This window comes from Colias philodice, chromosome 21 (genome assembly GCF_061535455.1).
Source record: "Colias philodice isolate Cphi_HAF_F1 chromosome 21, ilColPhil1 Martin Lab GWU primary, whole genome shotgun sequence".
NCBI lineage: Eukaryota > Metazoa > Arthropoda > Insecta > Lepidoptera > Pieridae > Colias > Colias philodice.
In genome coordinates, this window is record NC_143106.1 from 9913422 (window position 1) to 9938819 (window position 25398).

The window sequence follows — 25398 nt, forward strand, 5'->3', positions numbered from 1 at the left end:
TGATAAATCTGTGTATTATTTGCTGAAATATTTTTCTTTACATATTGCAGATTTAAATTAAAAGTATATCATACAATAACTTTTGTTATTTTATAAACAAAAATACATACCATAGTGAATAAAAGTTTGCTTGAAATTGCTGTGACTTTTTTTAACAAACAATAAAATACACAAAGCTTATTTTTTTAGGACCCGCCCGATTTCATATTTGAGAAAGGTCGACCTTTCAGTATTGCAAATATTAAACGAAACTTTTATTAAAATAGTAAATATTTTTTGCGTTCTCATGCTTGGCCATTATGTAAATATTGTGTCTGTATTTTAATTAACTACGTGTTTAGTAACAGACGTTTTGAATTAATTTAATTACTGAAGTTGTCATAAAATGGGCATGATCGAAAAACCAATAATTAGCCAGGGGAATGATAGCAAATGAAGCTTGTTTACTCGCAGTTTAATGTAAAAAATTAATTATCTGCTATAAATTAATACCTTCAATAATTACGATGATTACGAGATAAACTGTGTTTTTTTACGATAGAGGGAGACATATAAGCCTTGCCTAGTGGTAAGCAAATTGCGTCGCGAAAAAATGTTAATCTTACTAATCTATACTAATATTTTAAAGAGGAAAGGTTTGTATGTATGTATGGTTTTCACGCATAAACTACTGGACCGATTTTGATGAAATTTGGCACAGATAATCTTTAGACCCTGAGAAAGAACATAGGCTATCTTTTATTGCGAAATATTTACCACGGGCGAAGCCGGGGCGGACCGCTAGTAATATTATAAAAGCGAAAGTTTGTATGTTTGCTCCTGCACGCAAAAACTGCAGAACCGATTTTCATGAATTTTGGCGCACACATAGAGGGTAACTTGAATTAACATAGGACAGTTTTATATCCCGATAATACCACGGGAACGAGAAATGTGCGGGTTTTCCCTTGACTAAGCTAGTAAAATATAATATGATTTCCCTTTCAGTTGGCAAACAACACTGGCAAAGAAATCGAGCAGCAAAGCCTAGAAATGCAGCTATCTGCTAAACAGATGGAGATAGAAATACTGCTCATGATGTCCAAGTAAGTACAATACCATAATAAAGAGAACAAATAATAATGCTGCTAAGATCTTGGATTTATACCAAAGATTCAGTGAATAATATATTTATTCTAAGGTTCTATTATGCATTCATAAAGAATTCTTTGATTGAAAAGGAATTATAGAATTCCATCTCACTATAATAAATATGAAATTTTAGATTTCAAATTCAATTTATAATTAGACAAATGATTTTACAAATAGGATTAAAGTTTTTTTTCTTGTAGTTTTTATTGCAGATATAAATGCATTATGATTTATGCCATCTTGTAAATGGGTAAAAAACCATCTACTTAAGCGTTTTAATATTGAAAATTCTAACGAATACATAATAATATTAAACTACGATTAACATGTCAACATCAATAAACAACTTCGCAACACAACATCAGCGCTGAGATGGAATTTAACCAAAACCGCGGCAAATAGCTGTTCCAAGCCGTTAACTACATTACTGCTCAAATTATATTCCACTAACTACACGCCCTGGCTTCGTTTGAATAAACAATGTCATTTACGTGAATTAAGCTTTAGTTTGTACGTTTGTTCGTTGTTATGTTATGCATTAAATATCTACTAAATAGTGAATGGATTGTAATGAAAATTTGGCATAAACATAATAAATCTAGAACTTACTATTTTTAGTTAATTATTGCGATGAAAACGTACCTAATAATAATTATGTCGGTTAATAAATTAAAAAAAATCATTTATTTTTACACAATAATTTAACAAATGAAAGTGACCCCAGGCTCCTAAGATGGTAAAAACTGTATTTTCAGGAGCCTTTGTTTTACTATTGCAATTGTTGCTGTATCTTTCTTAATTTTTTTCCACAAAACAATTGACTGGTTTTTTAGATGACTTAAAATTGGACGTTGTACGAAATTCTACTTTCTCATTTTAGGACGACTTTTAAGTGTGTTAAGTTCTACTGTACTTATCGTGATGAAACATATACATTCAATAGCATCGTACATTGCATCTGCATAGTGATAAGGGCATAAGGCCGCCCTTTGTGCTTTTGTTTATTGTAAAATTGTTATTAATTTATATACTTACTTGGTTTATTGCACGATAAAGTGTTAAATAATACATTGTTATACATACAGAATAACAGATATTTGAAATTAAGGCGATAAGTTGTAGCTTTAAAATATCTATAAAATGACGGCCTACGGCATATTAATATAATATTCATTTAATCATTTTGGTCCGGGAGCCAGCAGCAGATTTTATGACCAAGTTCCTCTCAAGCGGTAATTAGTAAAATGCATCAAAGTATAGTATTATGAAGCCTCGTGAACGTCAGCTGGAGCTCGGTTGGGGGGAAGAGCGGTTGTAGCCTCCCGTATCAGCTGACGGTTTTTCCACCAAGATACAGCCAGCTGACATATATATTTATCCACAGTTACATATAAGCTATCATCAGGTAAATTTTTGTTTGAGAGGAAATAACGGAAAATAAATTTTTCTTTAAATTTAACTTTCATGTTCGAGACACCAGGTGACGTATAATACACCATGTTGTAACCAGCTGACTATTTTTTTTCGTTGAGATATTGGGTTAGCTACAATTTGACAAATTTTTAGCTGAGGGGAAATGAATCAATGAATGTATTTTTTTTCCTATGTGCGTGGGAGGCTACAACCGCTCACCCCCCCAACCGAGTGCCAGCTGACGTTCACGAGGCTTTATAATACTATACTCTCATGCGTCTGACGAATTATCTCTTGAGAGGAAATAATTAACCAAATTTGCACCTGGCTCCCTAACCATTTTGGAATTAAAAAAAAACTTAAAACAAAATGGCTTTCTTTTGTTTCGGAACAAAGCTTATAGGGGTTGGAAATTGGTAATCAAGCGAGTAAAGACGCATGTGATAAGCTAGTATGTAAAAAATACTGTTGAATATTAAAATAATCTTCCCAAATTAAATAATATTCCAATTTACGTAGTCATGCAATAATCTTATTTCAGGCAAAATTAATGTACCGTTACTAATGAAAGATTATGAAAATGCTCCGAGGCTTTTTTAAATTTGTTTAATCTAGGCGGATCTCATCAGAGCGCCTCTTTGGTACAGTGGTAAGCGTAAGACTGAGTAGTTTTGAGTTCGATCTTTGATAGAAACATAATCGAAAGTGATGACAACAGAATTATAGAATGGTGAAGCAATTAATACTTTTTAAAATACATTCATGTTATCAATAATGAAATCTATTAGATATTAAATACATACTTAACTGATGTTAAAAAATAACAATAGGAATTCTGGATGTTACCTACACAAGTTAATTAATAAATAACATAGCATATAATTCTAATACATCTATTAGCTATCTAATATATCTAATGCAAATACGGACGTTCTTTTGTCACTAACCTAAACACCACGAAATGACCATTTCTGGAAAAATAAAAACCAGCAAAAAATTAACACAACCAAACAATACAGAAGTTAAACGTAGCAATGATAACGTTGATTAAAACCGCCGGGGGTTGCAAATTAAAAATACTTATATAGGTCAGGTTGGATTGCCGTTTCCATTGTACAATATTGCTAGAGTGCGTGTTCAACGCATTTCAAATGAGACGTGATCAAGGGAATTGCATTGTTCAATTTTGTATGCATTTATGCGAATAATGACCTGCATTTTTCTTGTTAATTATGAAAGTTTAATTAGCTTTCGGGCGACAATCTAGAGTAAAGAAATTATACTAGCAATTTGATATAACAACATATCTTATATTCAATTGAAAACCGTCCGATTCCTTGGTACAGTGGTTGACGAACGTGAGCGAACCAAGGGGTCCTGGGTTCGATTCGCGGCGGAGACGAAGGAAAAAAAATATCTCGATCTGACAAGACACAGAAGGCTGATCACCTACTTGTCCCTAAAGAAAATTGTTTAGTGAAACAGATGTATGCACAATGCATCTGCCCCTTACCCCACTTGGGACACGGGACTTCACTTTTTACTTTAACATTAACGTTAACGTTAACATTTATATTAACATTAACTTTAACATTAACGTTAACATTAACGTTAAAATTTATATTAACATTAACTTTAACATTAACGTTAACATTTATATTAACATTAACGTTAACGCTAACATTTATATTAACATTAACTTTAACGTTAACGTTAACATTTATATTAACATTAACTTTAACATTGACATTAACTTTGTCCTTAACTTTAACTTCCCCAGGCACCACGAGTCCCCCCCACCGCTCGGGCGCCTCGCAGCCTACACACTAGCCCTGGGCGCGCTCTGCAAGGACCCTCGCTCCTTCCACGGCAGAGACCTGGTCTCCGCGCTACTCCATAGAGAACCACCTCATGACCTGGAGTTCGCATATGCAACCCTGGCTGCTTGTTCCTCTGCAGCACATGTCAGACGCCGTCATATTAGACGGTTGTTGGATATCGCGAACGCGGCAGCTGATCATAGCCTAGGTAATGTATTAATTTGCTACTAATATTATAAAATATGTAAAAAATTGTGAGGATGGATGTGTGTTAGTCTTTCACGCAAATGAAACTGTATGTTTTTTGTTGTTACTTAGTTTTTATGAAGCTTACGTAACAAAATTGAGTATAAGCTATACAAATACAAGCTTTTTCTCGTAGTTTCGCACTTCTCGCCACAAATTAAAGTTCCACCTCCACCATCTGGATGCATGGCGGTCTACCACAGTGCGCTTTTCTCGACACTTTCTACCAAGAACGACAACCTTGTGGAACGACTTACCATCCTCAGTGTTCCCAAACGGATTCGACACGGAGACCTTCAAAAAAAGGGCATATTTACACCTCAAAGGCCGGCATCACATTCGCGGTGGCCCTAACATCGCGAATGCTTATGGGCGGCGGGCATCACTTTCCATCAGGTGACCCGCCAGCTCGTGTGCCTGCTTAAGCGATAAAAAAAAAAGTTTCATCAGCGGATGGTACAAACCATACACATGAAAAAATGATCATAATATCTACTCACGGGATGGGGAATCATTTCGTGATATTTTGTTTTTATGACTTCACTCACCAGTGAAAATGATTCATAACAATTAGCAACCAGACGCGTTTAGGCCTGTCTAGACAACTATGTCATCAATTGTATGAATAAATAAACAATTTACGCAAATGAAATTTCATGTTACGTGCAATAAAAACATATAACTTTGAAAACACGACACAAATTAACCATTAACATACCAAAAGCTTATAGATATGCTTATACCATTAGTCACGAAAACATACCTACATTGTTGTTGAAAGCTATATACATAAAGCTTACAATACGTGGTGCGCGCTTGGCCTTACTTTCTCGATAATGTATAATCCTAATATTTTTAACGTGACACATTGTTACTGTAAATTCTATACACAGGGTGGTACATATACCATGTCGGAACACCGAACACCGAACCTAATTTTTATAATAGTTTTCATTAAATAAATTAAAAAAAAAAATATTGGCCTGTTCACAAACTCTACAACTTTAAAATATAATAGCGATTCGCCCTGATATCGCCCGGTTATCTAACAAAAAAAAAACAACTTTTCAGCTTAATACCATTAGCATTTAATCTGGTAGATTATACATTAGGGTGGAGTGAAAAATATTTTTTTTCATTTTCGTTTCGGCATACCTGTAAAAAGATGTCATTATTGCTCATAAATACACATGCAAAATTATACTTTGCAGATGATACATTTAGAGGTGCCCCCAACATCATGAACTTTCAGAAATTCAAAAAATTTAGTCGAAAATCATTAAAGTTTAATTTTGACAAATTAACGCTAAATCAGATTCTGTGTTATCTCGTTGGTTGCCAACAGGAAGACACAGAATACATAATATTTCAATATATAAAAAAGTAGCTATCGCTGGCTACCAGTGGCTCTGGTCGGTGGCCCGTTTGCGCCGACCTTTATTGTAGGAAACGTTGATTTTAAACAGTGCCGTTAAGGAAATAACACTAATGTTCGTAATATTTCTTAATTACATTTTACACGTAAATACAATTAAGATCATAATTTAATATTTTTGATGTGAGTTCTATCTATAATTTCGCTTTGTTACAGTAAAGTGTTGCAAGTCAAAATACGACAAACGACATGTTGTCCTGTATTTTGTTTGCCAGAGAAGTACCCAGTGTCTCAATTACCAACTTGTACGGATGCTAAGAAACTATTACTTATTTATTAGATATGAATTTAAACCTGATAAAATAACAAAATTCATGATTTATCCGAAAGATTAGCTACGGAAATGTTTGATGTGTGGCGAAAAGCATCGCTTCCCACTATTAGCTTGAATAGAGTACTACAACTTATTCGACACACCATATTCGATGAATATAGACGCTTATTAAAACCTTATCAAGACCGACAAACTAACAAAAAAGAACAAGAAAAGATAACTGAAGTATTTTGTCACTCAGTACCAAAGGTTATTTGATATTTGAAGTTGCAAATGCATTTTTTTATAACTCTCTTGTACTTGCTCAAAAGATTATACCGACTTAACTATGTGGCAAGAATGTAATAAAACTGAGCCTCTGACTTCTAATTTATCTGAAGAAACCTTAAAAGACATCGTGAAAAGCGGTTTGACTAAGTTTCAGAATATCAAAGATTTTCTATGCCTTGCCCAGGCCGTAAAGCATATTATCAAATTGGTGACATAAGCTTCAAGTGCAGTTTGCTGAAAAAGTAAACAAAATGATTTTATAATGGCAAGAGCATCAGTATCACGACTGCTAATGCCTAATTTTGAAAAAAAAACAGCATTATCTATACTAATATTATAATCTATACTAATATTATAAAGCTGAAGATATTGTTTGTTTGAACGCGTTAATCTCCAGAACTACTGGTCCGATTTGAAAAGTTCTTTCGGTGTTAGATAGCCCATTTATCGAGGAAGGCTATAGGTTATATTTCATTACGCTTAGATTAACAGGAGCGGAGCCACGCGGGTGAAACCGCGAGGCAACCGCGAGCGCAGCTAGTACTAAATAATTACTTATTTCTGATATTTTCATTCCTCTATAATATCATTTTCATTAATGAAATACGTTAAAACAACTAATCAGACTATTATTTAGTGTATCACAAAGAAGTTTGTTAAATAATAGACTTGACGGCCATAAAAATACTGTGATTAAAAAAGAAATCAAAGTTTGCGAAAAAATCATATTTTTCTAATTTTCCATTGGGTTGGGGCACCTCAAAACATCAAGACAGGTAAACAATATTTTGTATGCTGAATTCACTCATTAAAAGGCACCTTTCTGTCGCTATGCCGTTTGAAAAAAACAAAAAAAAATTTCTTCTATACATTATCACTCCACCCTATTATACATATCTATACAAATATAATAAAACTGAAGAGTATGTTTGTTTGAACGCGCTAATCTCAGGAACAACTGGTCCGATTTGAAAATTTTTTTCGAAGTTAGATAGCCCATTTATCGAGGAAGGTTTTAATGCTATATATCACGTTAGGACCAACAAGAGTGTAGCAATACGGGTGAAACCGTGGGGCACGGCTAGTTATAATATTATACAGTTACATTTTAATTTCAAAAGATAAGTACTAGACAGTACAATCATATTCGCAGACACCATATCGATGGTGATCCTGGCGCTCCGCTGCGTGGTGCAGGACCACCGGCACCGCAGTCTGCTGCACTTCGTGCGGCGCCCCATGGCGGGGCTCGCGAGACAGCAGCACCCCGATGGGAGCTTCGGCTCGCTTACTACTACTGCGTTGGCTATACAGGTTGGTTAATTGTTTGGGGACAGGATATTTTTTATTTTAATTGTCTTTTCTATAATTAAATAATTGTCAGATTAGAGACAAATTTTTAAAAATGACGTGTTTTAAAAAAAATAGACATTTCGTTAATTAAATTGTAACCTTTATATTTAAAAGTATATTTTGTCCTAATGATAATAATTTACTACCTAACTTCCATACAAAACAACATACTTAGTGCCTTACATACAGTTATCTATTTCAGTATTCACATAAAAAAATGCTTTATTTCAAACTCATTTTACTAACCTAACCTCAAATATGCAGAAAAATTTAAAATGAATGTTATAATCTTTAATCTAGGCCCTCGAAGACTCGGACAGCGGTCCGGGCGCGCACCAGCACTGGAGTCTCCCCGCGGCCCGCAAGTGGCTGCTCGAGTGTCAAGACACAGACGGCGGGTGGGGGGGGGTGGAGAACACCGCGGCGGCGGTCGCGGCGCTCACCCCCGCGTCGCTGGCGGCCGTGCGCCCGCCGCACTGCAGCGACAAGCTGCTGGACAGTCGCCACGAGCCATTTGGTAACGAAGGCTTTTCAATAAAGAAGTTTTAGACAAGCGTTTATAGGTTTCAGACTAGCATTTCTTACGAGCGTATGCGCTCGTTTCCAGAAGCGCATGAAGGCGCGTATATTTTCGCGCATGAAGGCGCGCTTTATCATACGGTGAACTCGTTAAGTTGACGCGCTTTTAAAATCGTATAATACATATTGATACTGACACGACTCTATCAGTTCGAGCGAACACGTTGAAATATTATGCCCGGTTCTTGAAGCGCGTAATGTAGAGCGCGTGTAATTGTGCGTATTCTGAAACGACCGTATATATACGCAGAAACATACGCTAATCTGAAATGGTTCTTACGGAAAGGTCAACTTCAAATCCTATAATCGTGTTCGACATTCCATCTTTTCTGTGTAAATTTACGAAAATAATTCGCACAAACTATATATGACAATGAATATAACGATATCAAAAATCGTAGCAGAGAAAATTTCTGCAACGCTCGTTTATAATGACGACATTAAAAATTAAATCTAGAAATGAAGTTTGAATCCCGTAAGACTAAAAAAGTATCGAAATATTTAAATCCTTTTATAATATATGTACTAGCTTTCCACCCGCAGCTTTGTACCCGCATAGTTCCCGTTCCCGTGGGATTTTCGGGATAAAACCTATCCTATTTCCCGGGGTAAAAAGTAGCCTATGTCCTTTCTAGGGTATCAAAATATCTCTATACCAAATTTCATGCAAATTGGTTCAGTAGTTAAGGCGTGATTGAGTAACAGACAGATAGACAGAGTTACATTCGCATTTATAATATTAGTATGGATTCCATATCCTATTTTTCATATCTGCTCATAGTCATTGACAGATCGCAGATGATAATTATTATATTAAAAAAAAAAACATATTTTCAGAGAACGGTGGTGACGGTAACCTGAAGGTAGCGTACCAGACGCACACCGGCAACGACTCGGACGCTCGGAACGTGTCCTTCACTTACACGCTCTGGCTCGGCACCAATGTTACTGAAAACTACACCCTGTATATGGTTACGCCTAGGTATTTAATCTAACTCACTCAAAAGAAGATTTTTGTGTTAAAGAACGTATACTTGTTTATATTTTGTTTGTTATTTAAATTGAATATTAATTACAGAACGTTTTGATAAATTATTTTTATGAAATGATGTTTTGCTCTTTTACGCAGCGACACATACGTGCTTATTTTACGTTACACATTACTTACATCCTTTTTATTCTCTTTTTTAAATACATAAGTACCTTACAAACTTTTAAAACGTAACTTGCAATATTTTTGAATCAATCATGCGATTGCTTTTCCAGAAAAAAATCATTAAAGGTACATTCGTAATCTAAGTTTCTAATAGTATTAAATTGTGGTGTCGAAGGCGAATAAAAGATTTATTTTTCATTATTAATAAATTTGTTTATCCATGTATCATCATATAAATTCCAGGAACGTCTCGTTCTACCACGTGATGCAGCAGGCGGCGGAACAAGAGCCCAAGTTCCAGTTCTCAGCGAGCTCGTGGCCGAACGGGCACTACGTGCACACGCTGGCGGGGCACGCGGAGGAGCCGCTCGGCTACCACTACTGGCTGCTGTACCGCCTGCCCGAGGTGCCCGACCCCGCCAGCCCGCCCGGCAACCAGCTCGTCGCGCCTGTCGGTTAGTTACACTTGTTTCATTTTAGCTCCTACCTGCCAACTCGTCGTTTCAGCCGTGGGACGTCCACTGCTGGACAAAGGCCTCCCTCAGAGTTTTCCACCACGACCGGTCACCGGCGGCCTGCATCCAGCGGCTCCCTGCCACTCGGACCAAGTCGTCTGTCCATCTTGTGGGTGGTCGTCCCACGCTTCGTCGCCCAGTACGTGGTCTCCGTTCGAGAACCTTTCTGCCCCAACGGCCAACCTGCCAACTACTTATACAAATTAAACGCGATTTATTCATTACTAGCTACTCCGCGCGGTTTCACCCCCGTGACCTCCTGTTGGTCGTAACGTGATGATATTATATAGGTACTCTATAGCCTTCCTCGATAAATGAACTATCTAACACCGAAATAATTTTTCAAATCAGACCAGTAGTTCCCGAGATTAGCGCGTTCAAACAAACAAACAAACTCTTCAACTTTATAATATTATTAGTATAGATATTATGCACTCGTGACTCGCTGCGAAACTTCAGGTCGGGATATCATGGATAAATCGCGTTTAAAATCCATTAAAATATTTATTTTCTAAACATATAATAGTCGCGTAAAATCAAAGTGAAACCAAACACAAGAAAATGCCGAATACTTACACTCTTCACATCAGTGAAACGACAATAATAATTCGTGTCTTCTTCACAAGTTTTCGTAAATAAATTGACCAGTGAAACAAGTCGAGCATTTATTTCTATTTCTTGTAGAATTCTATTAATTTCTCCTTAACAAAATTATTATTAATTTGTTAATAAAATGATATTTTAATAATTTCAGGAGTCGACGACTTGCTAGTTGAAGATGGAGAGCACTACCTGTTCTGGTACAAGAAGCTGTAAATTTATTACGATTTTCTTACACATATTTATTTCCGACCTTTCTGAATACTTCTCCAAAATTCAAGTGAGACCTGTAGAGAAATAGGATAATAGTAACCAATAAGGCTATTTGACTGATTAAAAATGTTCTTCTTATCACTAAACGTATTCTATGACGTGATCTCTTATAACAAAGTGGCAATGAGGCATTTATTAGATTTTCAAATGTTTCACTTTTTTAAAGATTCTATTTATCCGCCTTTTTTTAAAAACGCCTTTGAAAGTATCTACAACTGTGGTATCTAGTTGAACGAATACATATTTATTTACTTTATTCACAGTCAAATAGCCTTGTTAAATAATCTAATTAGTACTTCTTAGTTCTTACCTTACAAATATATTTTATGTACCTACTACATTCTCCAATATATAGAATAGAAACCAAAGAATGTTAATTATAATCGATTTTACTGTAGTAATAGTTTAAGATAATATTTACTTAAAAATTTCAACTCATTTTAATGTAGTTAAGATTTATAGTATCTCTTACTAAAAATTGAAATAGGTAGTATCTAGGTAACCTTCTTCAATTCCTGTGTTTAAAAGGTTATTGGCTTTCATATTCATTCCATAAATAATTTAACATTGTGAACTCAGCCCTAGTTTTAGTCTATAGATAATAGAAAGGACAAACGTAAAAAAAATATTCTGAGTCATAAATTAATTTCAATTTTTACCGCCTAAATATGCGCATAATTATGAATCCACGTTGTGCTTGTTTCGCCAATCGCACAATCAATATTATTGTCGCCTATTCAATTATTTTTTATATTTCTCATCAAACTTTACCATAAAGTTTTTCAAGATAAGTAATGTCTTAAGCGCGTCACACACGGTGAAGATACTATAATATTTTATCTTAAGATACTGTTATATTTTATATTACAGTATCTTAACGCATCCGGTATCAGCGTTCGGACCATCATTTTTCTCTTTGTCATTGCGTACTAAGACCCCTGTAGAACCGCCATCCTGTTACAAATGACGCGAAATTTTGTGGGTCATTTGTAACAGGATGGCGGTTCTACAGGAGTCTTAGTACGCAATGACAAAAAGAAAAATGATGGTCCGAACGCTGATACCGGATGCGTTAAGATACTGTAATATAAAATATAACAGTATCTTAAGATAAATCTTCACCGTGTGTGACGCGCTTAAGAATTAAGATATCATAAGTACAGGTTGTCTTAAAAATTAAATTTTTCATATCAAATCTATAGTTCAATAGTCGTTGTTAAAACATAGCAGTTACTAGATTTCGGAAAGATTCTTAAGACGCACAATTTAAATAATTAGTTCAATAGTAAAGTTAAAAAAATGTAGAATTTGCGTCTTTTATCTTCACAGATAACTTAAAATTCGCATCTTCAAAAATAATATTGTAGACAATTTGATAACCTATTAGTTTTTAATATCCATGTTTACTATATTCTTCAAAATAAGAAAACCCAATACGTAATCTTCTTTTGTTCATATTTTAGAGTAACCATTGTAAAAATCACTCATTATTTTAAGTTTTTAAAACGTAATCATTAGGAGACTGAATCCATTCAAGTTAACATTAGATTTACATTTTTATTGTAACTTTTAAATGGTTCTTAATAAATTATTAAATTTAATTGTGTTTTATTTACTTATCCAACACCTGTCTACTATTTACTTGTCGTGTGTATTAATTGTAAGATTTATAACAACATCTTATTTAATTACCTACGGTCTTACTAATAAAATGTTACCCATTCGCTTTGCAATGGATTAGTTATTGCAATAACCTATCTCGTTTTTATGATTGACGTTTCATGTGAGCAAGAGCAGGACACAGCTATGGTAGAAAATGGTATAAATTTATCCATTGTTTAACTTTTTATTAGTAAGGCCGCTAGTTTGCATCCAATTCAAATACGACTCGACTGATAAATTTTCACTATCAGAAATATGAAACTTTATCGAGGATAATATTAAGCTATGTACCTACTTTTTACGTCAGGTTAAGCCAAAACAAAGGCTAGTCAAACCACTCAAAAGTTGATACATATAGAAAAGAAATAAAAGAACACACGTTTAAAATCCAACATTTATTAAATTTTTGTACAATTTACACATAACACAGGTATTCATTACAAAATACACGAACAGTGCACTTAAGCTTCACTTAAAGACATTAAATATATCGTGTCAAAAATCGAAAGTTAACCATCTCATAAAAATATTTTCAATAGCACTTTATTTCATACAAACGCACATACACCACCCATCATAAGATTCGTGTAATAATAATTATGTTAAAGTATAAATTTTATTACTTTTTATTATTGCGAACTTATTTAAAAAACATATTTTGCAAAATATATTCAACTGCTTTTTTAAGAGTCCCGCAATTTTAACAGCAATCTGTCAACATTTGGGGCGGGAAATAATACAGATTAAAAAACCAGCCAAAATGTCATTATGACATTTCAAATCAAAAATAATAAAGTAAATAAGTCTTTACTGTGTCTTTATTTAATGTCTAATGAATTTATTGAAATAATTGTGACGATTAATGAATTATAATTTCCTAAAAAATATATAAATGATGATAATACATAATTTGTATATAATTTCACGTGGGTATGGATTAAATATAATAATAATACAATTGAAGCTAATACATAGTGAATAAGAATTTATACAAATACTGGTGTTTATGAAATTTATCTACAATCTATAACTATCTAAAGATATACCATGTGTAAAAAATGGAATAGTTTTTAATTTATGGTAGAAAAACGAATATAGTCTAAGACGATTCGAAATGAGGGAAATTTGGCTTTTATAAAATTATGTTATATTTTATGAATTAGAAATATTAGCTAAATTTTATCACAACACAAATTTTAAAGGCTTGTAAATGTAACTGCATTGTCTTTCAGACTTATTTGCTTAATATAAAATATTTAGGCAAAATGAATGTTTCACAGCGAGAGGTATTTTAACGAATTGTACAGACAGCAAATATAAAATACGAACCAAACCTTCGTTGCTGTCGGTACAGATAAAAAACATCGTCAAAAATTCCAACACACACAACCGAGTAAATTAAAATTTGTATATTGCATATAAAACGTGTTTATAACGAAACACGACGTCTGTTTTGCACATCTTACTTTTTATAGTGGGTGCAAAAAATTTACAAAAACTGTGGAATAGCCTTATGAATACAAAATCACTGGATGCACCAAGTCTTCAATTGAAGGTTTTAAACAATGATTAAAACGCTTCATGTAGATTGTATAAATGCATAAAGCTTGGTGCACAGTTGACATAAGGCGCGGCGCACACTAGGCGGCAGGCGCGGCGGTTATTTTGTTCATCACCGTAGTGTAGGCGAGCCCTAACGCCCAGGATACCTCGTGGCCGTTCACCTTTTTGAACAGCTGGAAAAGAAAAAATAAGAATTAGATTGCTTATTCCTTTGTCATTTTTGCAGTGAAACTTCTTTATCGGGGTTGGAAAAAAATTTAGTGTAACATTTTTTCGTTACGCGTGACTTTTTTCCGTTACACGCCATCTTTTTCTTATCCCTACCACGCGTGATTCGACGTATTTCTGTAAAGTTGCATATTATAGTAAATTATTTTTTGAAAAATAAGGTCATAAAGAAGTTTCACTTCTTACGTGTGTACACTAGTAACATTTTTTTTCACATATACACCATCATTAACATAGAGCGCGTTTTTTTTGGTGGTCTGTCCATAACTCCATACTTTTGTTCCTAGTAACTGCGCGATGAATTTGCTAACAGAATGATAGCTGCGTCTATCATGCTGCGTCGACCACGGCTGCTACACGTTACTTTTAGCTTGCCCGCTCTTACGAAATGTGTATTATGTGAGTGTGTGTTAGTTGTGTCTGTTTATGTGTTAAATTCCCAATATTGGCCCCCTATTTTTCTTTGTTTCAATTTTTAAGCTATTGTATAGCTTCTATCGCGGGCCTTGAGCGCGTGGACCGAATCGAGAAATTCCATAACGAAAAAACCTCACGCTCCCCACTCCGACTGGCTCGGAGGTGTGGCTTGAAGGCATAGCATGCAATAGCTTTACCGCGGCAGTCCCCGAGTGCCACACGTCTTTTTTTTATCTTTTTCTCTTTTTTCCCCATTTATTTACCATTTCCCCCCACTCACCGACACAGACTCATCGTCCTTCATGGTATACGCGTCATGAAGCAGCGCCACAATGTACGTCAGGTCGACGCAGGCCCAGGGCTGCTCCACGTTGGACGCGGAGCAGGCGCGCCGAGCAGCGCTGCGGTACGCACCGACGGACACACGACCGCCCGTCATTACGTCTGCAATTTGTGTATAGTTACAATTATTATGAATTATGGCTTTTTCTAAATTGGTTGGAATAATAGAAAATGCTCGGTTAAACTATGTTATGTAATGGTAGTCGAGCTTTATTGATGATGAATAAATTGAAATTAAAAATGAAAGTTTTAATTTCAATGAGGAAATTATAAAAGGCCTTAAAGGCCGGCATCACACTGACAATGTCCCTGGTATTGTTGATACGTATGGGCGACGTTGTACACTTACCATCGGGTAACGTGTCTGCTCTTTTGCTTCCTCTTACATAAAAAACTATCCTTATCTTGCTAAATAATAAAAAAACCGCTCTCTTTCCACGCTACACCGTAGTACAGCGCTACATTCGTAGCTCATAGCAGCGACGTTGCCTTTGAACCGTAGCACCCGCCCCAGCGCTACACACGCACCGTAGCACCCTCCCCAGCGCTACACACGCACCGTAGCACCCTCCCCAGCGCTACACACGCACCGTAGCACCCGCCCCAGCGCTACACACGCACCGTAGCACCCTCCCCAGCGCTACACACGCACCGTAGCACCCGCCCCAGCGCTACACACGCACCGTAGCACCCTCCCCAGCGCTACACACGCACCGTAGCACCCTCCCCAGCGCTACACACGCACCGTAGCACCCGCCCCAGCGCTACACACGCACCGTAGCACCCTCCCCAGCGCTACACACGCACCGTAGCACCCTCCCCAGCGCTACACACGCACCGTAGCACCCTCCCCAGCGCTACACACGCACCGTAGCACCCTCCCCAGCGCTACACTCACCGATTAGCCCCGCGTCCGCCGCTACGTCGTAGAAGTAGCTCATAGCGGCGACGTTGCCGCGCGGTGCACGCGGCGCGCGGTCCAGCGTGCGCGCGATGTAGCGCGACACGAGCGACGCGCAGCGCGAGTATACTGCTTCACGCTTCATGCCGTCCGGACGGGGGGCACCGCTGAAATACGCAAAAGTAATTAAAAATATTGTTACTCAACATAAAATACAAAACTTGAGAATACATAAAAAAAGTACACATTACGATATTGATTGATATTAAATCGTGTGATACTTAACGTTGTAACATGATCCATAACGTTTAACGCAAAAAAATAACAAAAAATTCAACGTCAATATAGAAAAGGAAAAAGCGATGTAAACTAAGGTATATTTAAGAATCAATGTATTTTTTACTCGAACATTATTGTTAAAATAAAAAACCATCCAATGAGGTAGAAATAACAAACGAACACAAATCATAAATTTAATCTACTAAAAATAACCCATACCTAATGCTATACTGCCTGTTGGAATATATCCACTTCTCCTTTTGCACGATAGGGTCGACGCATACTGATTACTGACACAAACTCATCTATACCATTATCACCTATTTCTAATTAACAAACACCGTGTTAACTATAAAAAAATATCAAAAAACCCATACCTAATGCTATACTGCCTGTTGGCATATATCCACTTCTTCTGCACGATAGGATCGACGCACACTGACACAAACTCATCTATACCATTATCACCTATTTTTACTTAACAAACACCGTTTTAACTATAAAAAAAATAACAAAAAACCCATACCTAATGCTATACTGCCTGTTGGCATATATCCACTTCTTCTGCACGATAGGATCGACGCACACTGACACAAACTCATCTATACCATTATCACCTATTTTTACTTAACAAACACCGTTTTAACTATAAAAAAAATAACAAAAAACCCATACCTAATGCTATACTGCCTGTTGGCATATATCCACTTCTTCTGCACGATAGGATCGACGCACACTGACACAAACTCATCTATACCATTATCACCTATTTTTACTTAACAAACACCGTTTTAACCATAAAAAAAATAACAAAAAAACCCCATACCTAATGCTATACTGCCTGTTGGCATATATCCACTTCTCCTTCTGCACGATAGGGTCGACGCACACTGACACAAACTCGTCGGTATCATTGTCACCTGCTTCTAGTTTAAACACACCGTGTCTAGCTGCTAAAAGACCGAGCTTGAGGAAACTGAAAAAAAAATGTTTTTGTGAACATACTGTATAGTATATAACCGATAACGCTGTAGTAAACGTCAGTTATGTACTTTAATACAGAAAAATGTTTTCGTGAACTACCTGTATATATCACTATCACTACATAGTATAAAACAAAGTCGCTTTCTCTGTCCCTATTTCCCTATGTCCCTTTGTATGCTTAAATTTTTAAAACTATGCAACGGATTTTGATGCAGTTTTTTTTAATAGATAAGAGTGATTTTAAGAGGAAGGTTTAAGTATATAATTTATTAGGTTTTAGACCAAGCGGGCGAAGCCGCGGGCGGTAAGCTAGTTATGTATAAAACGCTGTATTGTATATTAATACGGCTTTTTTTTCATTGAGCTTAACTGGAAAAAATGCTTGTTTTATTTATAACGATTTCATTGCTTTTATATAATTTTAACAATAAAATTACGGATAGTGAGCCTTTTATTAGCTTTATTACAATTATTACAGAATTTGAGTTATATTCAAGTTGTTATTTTTTAATTCTACAATTTTTTTTTTTTAATATGCATAATAATCACCTTTAATAGCCAGTTTTTTTTTTACTACGCTATTTACACACCACATTTTTGGTCAGTAACAAAAAAGATATCACATAATAATCACCTTTGAGTATACAGGCTGATGTCTTCACCAACCAGCACTACAAACTGATCACTAAGCGTTGTGATACAAAAAAAAAACGGGTTGCACTCCGGGAGTGCCGGCAGAAGTGAAAACTTGATTATTAACGTTGAGCATGTTTGATATCCATCCGTCTTACGCTTTTTCGATCAGGTCACGTGTCCTGATGCGAGTTTAAGATTTTATACCCAACGCCGCTAAAGAAGTTTTCACTTCAAAAAATCACAAAAATCACATATTATATCCTCACCTATGAGTATACAGGGTGATGTTTTCCCCAGCGGGCACTACAAACTGATCGCCCGGCGCGTACTGTTTCCTGTCCGCTTCTTGTAGTTGATAAGTTATCTGCGTGGACCCACCGCCGAGGTCCATCGCCGCCATTGTTTCACCGCCGATGAGATCTGGAATAAAATTAAGTTAGTATTTAATAAGGGCGTAATTTGAGGGTACTTGCATCTAAATATAAAGCATTTTTTTAGTAAAAGTCGAATTGGAAGTCAAATATCTTTGTAATAAATGGCCAATCGAAGAACAAAAGTAGTAAACAAAAAAACTATTTTATAAATAGCTAGCTAAGAAAAAAACCGCATTAGTTCCCGTTCCCGTGGGATTTCCGGGATAAAACCTATCCTATGTGTTAATCCAAGTTACCCTCTATATGTGTGCTAAATTTCATTGTAATCGGTCCAGTAGTTTATGCCATATATACATACATACATTCATACATAATTACAAACCTTTCCTCTTTATAATATTAGTAATATTAGTATAGATAAAGATGAACTACCCTTTAATTTAATAGACTACTAAAATCAAAATAACTATACCTGAAGCATCTGAAAATAACCAATTCAACAATTTTATACTTCTTTGAGTGAAAATTGTTCAAGATTTTTTTCCATTTAACTACGGTGTATTGCAATTTTAATAATTTATTAATTGAACATTATTTATCAAAATTCTCCAAAAATACTCACTGTGTAACAAGTTGACAGTGTACCAGATGAAAATGCCCTCATCGGAACCGTCCATGATCTCAACACCATTGGGACCAACATCGTAACCTAACCTGTAATAAAACTATACTTTAGAAATTTTTAATAATACTAATACTATAATATATATACTAATAATAACACTATATTGTAAGCTTAATTTGAAAGGGAAGCAATTTCGTGTAACAGAAAAAAACACACGACAAACCAAACATTGTCATGTTTTTAGAAAGAGAGAATTTCGTCAGGTTTTAATGTCATAAAGGTACCCACAAAGATTTTTTGAAGTGAAACTTCTTTATAGGGGTTGGAAAAAAAATTTGTGTAACAGTTTTTCGTTACACGTGACATTTTTCCGTTACGCGCCATCTTTTTCTTATCCCTACCACGCGTGATTCGACGTATTTCTGTAAAGTTGCATATAGTAAATTATTTTTTTAAAAATTAGGTCATAAAGTAGTTTCACTTCTTACGTGTGTAGATACACGCACATATTTTTTTTAAATTATTATTATCATATATTCCTTAATTAAAGCCTTTCTGTAACATTCTTCTTTAACTCTGAAACTTTGAAACTTTGAATCCCTCCATATTATGTGATTTCACTCACATGGTCATGTTTAAAATCCTGATAAATCAAAAGATCAACAAGTCTTTAACGTGTGGTATAAACATCTTACTGTAAAGGTCAAACAGTTTTCCAAATACCAACAAAAAATTAAGTTATTGTCGAAAAAGGAGCCCATAGTTAGAGGAAGGATACAAGTATTTTGAACAATTTTCCAAATACCCTCCAATAAAGTAATTCCCTAAAACTCACTTAGCAATAGCATCAGCGACCTTCTTGATCAGCATCTGCGCTTTCATCGCCGGTAACAACCGAAGTCCCGCGGTCGCTCTCACCACGAGTGGTGTGGATTTACGCTTTTCGGGTGGTGTTAGGAATTCCGCTCTCTTTATTAGTTGCACTATTGTTTCTGCGCCCTGGAATGAAAATATGGTTCATCATCATCACCACCAACATCATCATCATCATCATCAGCCCATTACGTTCCGTGCTGGGGCACGAACATCCCATAAAGTATGTTTCTTTTTATAGAAATAGCCAGGCATTTGACTGCACCATTACCTGATCGTAAGTCTGTAGTGATGCAGTCTATGAAAGGGCATGCCTGCCTAGATAGTTATTGATTACAAGTTATTTATGCCCTACTCCTATCCTTTATTGAATTACTCTCTGTACAACTGTTGTCTGGAAGAAATCGCTATTTAGCGATAAGGCTGTGTGTTACAATGTATACCTAGTAGGTTAAGTCTCAAATTGTAATTTAAGGCCTATTCCCACTAGACCGGTATCGGTGGGTAGCGGTATCCCGATGGCACGCGATTAAATCTCTTACGTAGTATATAATAGAGACTACAATCGAATACCGATCCTAGTATACCGATATCGAAATAAATAAATATATCGTTTCTGACAATATTATCATTCAATATAATCTGTTACGAGATCATTTTCAAGAACTGCATTATCGTAACATCATTCTAAGAAACAATAATACCAACAACATTACCCTCATCAATTATATTAAAATTCTCAAAAATTATGTAATTATCAATAATAACTTTATCAACGTCATCGTGAAAATCCATATCACTATGAGCATTATCATCATCAACAACATCATCCCAATCTATATCTTATATATAAAATTCTCGTGTCACAATGTTAGTCTGCATACTCCTCCGAAACGGGTGGACCGATTCTCATGAAATTTTCTGTGCATATCGGGTAAGTCTGAGAATCGGCCAACATCTATTTTTCATATGTACCACGGGCGAAGCCGGGGCGGACCGCTAGTAATATATAAAAATGAAACCAGTTTTCCTTGGTCACGGCAAAACGCGTGAACGGGTGGACCGATTTCGATAATTCTTTTTTTATAATATTCCTTGAAGTACGAGGATGGTTCTTATGGAAAGAAAACCTGTACCACGGGCGAAGCCGGGGCGGACCGCTATAGTTTGTATTATATTAATACGTGTCTTGTCTGCAAATTTTCGTGTAAAAACCGTAATTCTTATCACACTACATACAAAATATAGATTAAATGTTTAAGAAAAACATGAGATTTATACATTGAGGTATTATAATAGAGAGGACACCACGAACAAAATCTGTGCAACAAGCGCGGCGGGCGCGGGGCGGCTAGTGAGTCATACACTTTGTAGATATTCTGCCTCTTATTACTAAAAATTAAAACCAATCAATGTAACAAATAAATATTGTTTATCTTATTAAAAAAATATGAATAAAATTATCAAACCAATCAATGTAACAAAACAAAATGGATTGAGACGATTGATTCTAACTCGTGTTACAAATAGTTTAGAAGCGATGGCCTCTCTAGTACGTAGTACATAGTAACTCAATAGAGTTATACAAAACGTAAAAACCTTATCTAGTCTAGTACATATATAATTCTAGTATTAAAATAGTCACACCTTACCACCTTACCTTCTTAGGATCGTCGACGTACGAGGACAGACCCGGTTTGCTCTCTTCAAAATATTCATCTACTAAGTCCAAGTTCGCTTGACCGAATACTGGAATAAAAGTAACAGTTGTTAAAGATGAAGTCTTTTAAATTATTAGTTGCTATGCAAGAAAATCTTAGTAGGTAAGTATATATTCTACGAAAATAAACCAGTTTTGAATCATTAGAGCTTACAAGTTATGCTTGACAAATATTAAACGATAAAATCATAAATCTGCTTCTGAATAGTCAAGTAAAATTATATATAATATTCAGTACATATAATCTTCAAGCGAAGAGTGAACCGGTTCCTACTAGGGAAGCGCCTACCATCTTAGACCACATCTTAGTTTTCCATCAGGCGAGATTGTGGTCAAGCGCTTCCTTATCTAGAAAAAAATAAAAAAATAATAATAACCCATACCATAATAACCCTACGGCACCCTAAACTTATACGCCAGGATCCTGGACCCGGAGGAGCCTGCGTCTATGATCACCGCCTGATTGTACACACTCTCATAACCAACACTCTTGGCAACATAAAAATTGCCTAATAAATCAGGCCCATCCATAAAAATCTATCCCATAATTCTATACTTAAACAGCCTACCTAATCAACCAATACAAAAATGTCCATCCATAAAAAGCCTTTCCCATAATTCCATACTAAAAATACTAAAACGGTCTACCTAATGTACTAAAATAAAAAAAGACGGGTTGCACTCCGGGAGTGCCGGTAGAAGAGAAAACGCGCGTAGTAGAGAGGGGATAGCTGTCTACTCTCCATCCGTCTTACGCTTTTTCGATCAGGTCACGTGTCCTGACGCGAGTTTAAGATTTTATACCCATTACAGAAAAAGTGCTCAACGCCGCTAAAGAAGTTTTCACTTCAAAAATTCTATAAATTAAAATTAAAACTCACCTGTAAACGGCACCCTAAACTTATACGCCAGGACCCTGGACCCGGAGGAGCCGGCGTCTATGATCACCGCGTGGTGGTACACGCTCTCGTAACCCAGGCTCTTGGCGAGCCCATCGAACCACTGTGTCTGGCCCGCGAAAAGACCTGCAACAATTTATAATCACTACATAGTATAAAACAAAGTCGCTTTCTCTGTCCGTATATCCCTATGTAATAAGAAAGAAAGAAAACAAGTTTTATTGCCATATAAAAACTTAGACTACGGAACGGATTTTGATGTTTTTTTTTAATAGATAGATTAATTCAAGGAGGTTTTAGTATATAATTAATTAGGTTTTAGACAAAACGGGCGAAACCCAGGCAGAAAGCTGAAAATGTAGAAAATGAAAGAAAAGTAGTAGTAGTAAAATATTTTATGTATGAATGCAGCACAATAGGTAGGTACAGAACAGTCTTATCGCTCTAATTTATCTGTCTAAACGAATTATGTAAGTATTTCAATGTAAAATGCTAAAAAAATTGCTGTATGAACGTGCGATTAGCACGTACGGATGTATAAATTTAAAAAAAAAAACATTATATACTACAGAAAAGTTGATTAGTTGAACACCCAATTTTCCAAAACTGATTACTTACATAAACTTTAGTAGAAAAACCCAACTTAGGGCACACGTAATTCACAATTTTAATATTTTTTTTTTCTTTCTTTATAATAGACATTGTTCCAAATTAATTATTAAAAAATAATTTATTTTCAAAACCAATATTGTATTGCTTCATAATACAAAACATATTGCACATCGATCGATTATAATTGAATATATTTCAGGGTCGTCGTATCAATAGAAACTAACAATGAGCTAGCTTTCTATTGCAATTTGTACTTAAATGTTTGTATATGCAATTTATTTGATACTCGATATCACAAAGTAATTTAAATTAATATTTAATTATTACCTAATACTATAAAGAGAGTTTTTATTGTAAGCATTAACCTAAAAGTCTTCTACGATCAAAAAAATATTTTAGCATTAGATTACAATATTATTTTGACCGAGAAACATAGGCGGATTTTTTTTGTCTCGTATAAGCCGGGGAAAAGCTATACTCGGATTTTTAATTAGATAAAGTAAACTGACGTTTACTGTGTTGTCAGTTTTTGATGAAATAAAAATAGCGTTGTCACAAAGTGAATGATTGATAATCGGGAATGAATGAAATTGAATCGATCGTCTAGTGAATATTTAGTGTGTAACAATATAACATCAAATAAACACAACAATGACAACAAACACAACGTAATTAGTTACAATTAACGGAAAAATTACAAAAACAGTAACGTAAACAGCGTAACAATAAAAATAAAAAAAATGATTATAATTACATTCTACTATAGGTCTACCAGAATCTGATGGCATATTTATATTTTAAAAATAAAAGATTTTCATGTGGCAACTTTATTTGACAACTATCAAATTGGTTGTCAAATTATTGTATTGATGATTAATTTTTAGGATTTTGTCTTCAAAATCTTCGAAATGTCGATAAAACCAACTCATATAAATAAATAATCGCTATCATATAAATAAATAATCGCTATCAAGCAACTCATATAAATAAATAATCGCTATCACCACAATGTTTTATCCTACATGTAATAGTTTACAAATATAAAGGTGTTATCACTACATAGTATAAAACAAAGTCGCTTTCTCTGTCCCTATGTCCCTACTCCCTATATCATTCTGTGATCTGTGGTCCCTATGTATGCTTAAATCTTTAAAACTACGCAACGGATTTTGATGCGGTTTTTTTTAATAGATAGAGTGATTCAAGAGGAAGGTTTAAGTATATAATTTATTATGTTTTAGACAAAGCGGGCGAAGCCGCGGGCGGAAAGCTAGTTACAAAATATAAAGATTTTATTTAAATAATTTCTAGGAAATGCAAACTTACATATAAACAAACAACAGAATGTTTTTAAACACAACATTCCCGATGGAGAGTAATAATAAATTGGTTGAAATTCACCAATAGACATAATTAAATATCAATACAATTAATTCTCTAGAGGCAAAGGTTATCAAATAGAATTCATATGAATTGTAGTACAATGATAAGACTAATCTATAAAGTAGGTAATCTATAAAGCTACTATTATATTAATTCCGGCCAAGTGTGAGTCCGACAAATAATATTTAAATTATATCTGAGTGCCAAAATATATAATTCAAATACGTTCAGTCGCAAACTTAAACTACTAGCAACTGTATTGACCTAATCTCACACAATGACGTTGATATAACAGATCCATTAGAAATTGCTATGACATTTAATAATTTCTTTACTAATTTGACATATAATAATTCAAGTAAAATAACAAATTCCATTCATCAGTCAAGTAATTACAAATATAAAATAAACTCAATAAATAGCAGCATATTTCTCTCACCATGCACAGAGCAAGAGATTATTAAAATCATAAATTCTCTTAGGAATACAAAGGCTGTAGGTTATGACTCAATAGATACAAGCATACTTAAAGAATGTAAACACAGCATTTCTTATGTATTGGCTAATTTAATTAATAAATCATTCTCGCAAGGCGTCTTCCCTGAAAACCTGAAGGTATCTATTGTTAAGCCATTCTACAAAAAAGGCAGCAAAACGGATATAAAAAATTACCGCCCGATTACACTTATATCCATTTTTTCAAAAATTCTGGAAAAAGCTATGAGTGCCAGACTCATAAATTTTTTAAACAAATATAGTATAATTAAAAAAGAACAAACAGGGTTTCAAGCAAATAAATCTACTGCATTGGCTACGTTCTATTTAATTGAGGAAG

At 35.0% G+C, this 25398-nt stretch overlaps 2 protein-coding genes across 6 annotated transcripts in view; one reads left to right on the forward strand and one right to left on the reverse strand.

Moving 5' to 3' along the window:
* LOC149479140 (uncharacterized protein CG3556) overlaps nucleotides 1-11856 on the forward strand; it is a 78655-nt gene extending 66799 nt beyond the window's left edge. For all 3 annotated transcript variants that reach the window (XM_089708849.1, XM_089708850.1, XM_089708851.1), the window contains 7 exons: nucleotides 988-1085; nucleotides 4325-4572; nucleotides 7743-7903; nucleotides 8243-8459; nucleotides 9359-9503; nucleotides 9921-10132; nucleotides 10947-11856. In XM_089708849.1, coding sequence (XP_089564975.1) covers nucleotides 988-1085; nucleotides 4325-4572; nucleotides 7743-7903; nucleotides 8243-8459; nucleotides 9359-9503; nucleotides 9921-10132; nucleotides 10947-11008 — 1143 coding nt within the window. In that variant the 3' untranslated portion in view covers nucleotides 11009-11856. The remainder of the gene's footprint in view (nucleotides 1-987; nucleotides 1086-4324; nucleotides 4573-7742; nucleotides 7904-8242; nucleotides 8460-9358; nucleotides 9504-9920; nucleotides 10133-10946) is intronic.
* A 1251-nt stretch (nucleotides 11857-13107) lies between these two features.
* The window catches only part of NTPase (ectonucleoside triphosphate diphosphohydrolase NTPase), a 31889-nt gene continuing 19598 nt past the window's right edge, over nucleotides 13108-25398 (reverse strand). For all 3 annotated transcript variants that reach the window (XM_089708853.1, XM_089708852.1, XM_089708854.1), the window contains 9 exons: nucleotides 22551-22694; nucleotides 21610-21698; nucleotides 19912-20075; nucleotides 19074-19165; nucleotides 18344-18497; nucleotides 17284-17433; nucleotides 16176-16345; nucleotides 15216-15379; nucleotides 13108-14463 (listed from right to left, as the gene is read on the reverse strand). In XM_089708853.1, the coding sequence (XP_089564979.1) occupies nucleotides 14368-14463; nucleotides 15216-15379; nucleotides 16176-16345; nucleotides 17284-17433; nucleotides 18344-18497; nucleotides 19074-19165; nucleotides 19912-20075; nucleotides 21610-21698; nucleotides 22551-22694 (1223 nt within the window). In that variant the 3' untranslated portion in view covers nucleotides 13108-14367. The remainder of the gene's footprint in view (nucleotides 14464-15215; nucleotides 15380-16175; nucleotides 16346-17283; nucleotides 17434-18343; nucleotides 18498-19073; nucleotides 19166-19911; nucleotides 20076-21609; nucleotides 21699-22550; nucleotides 22695-25398) is intronic.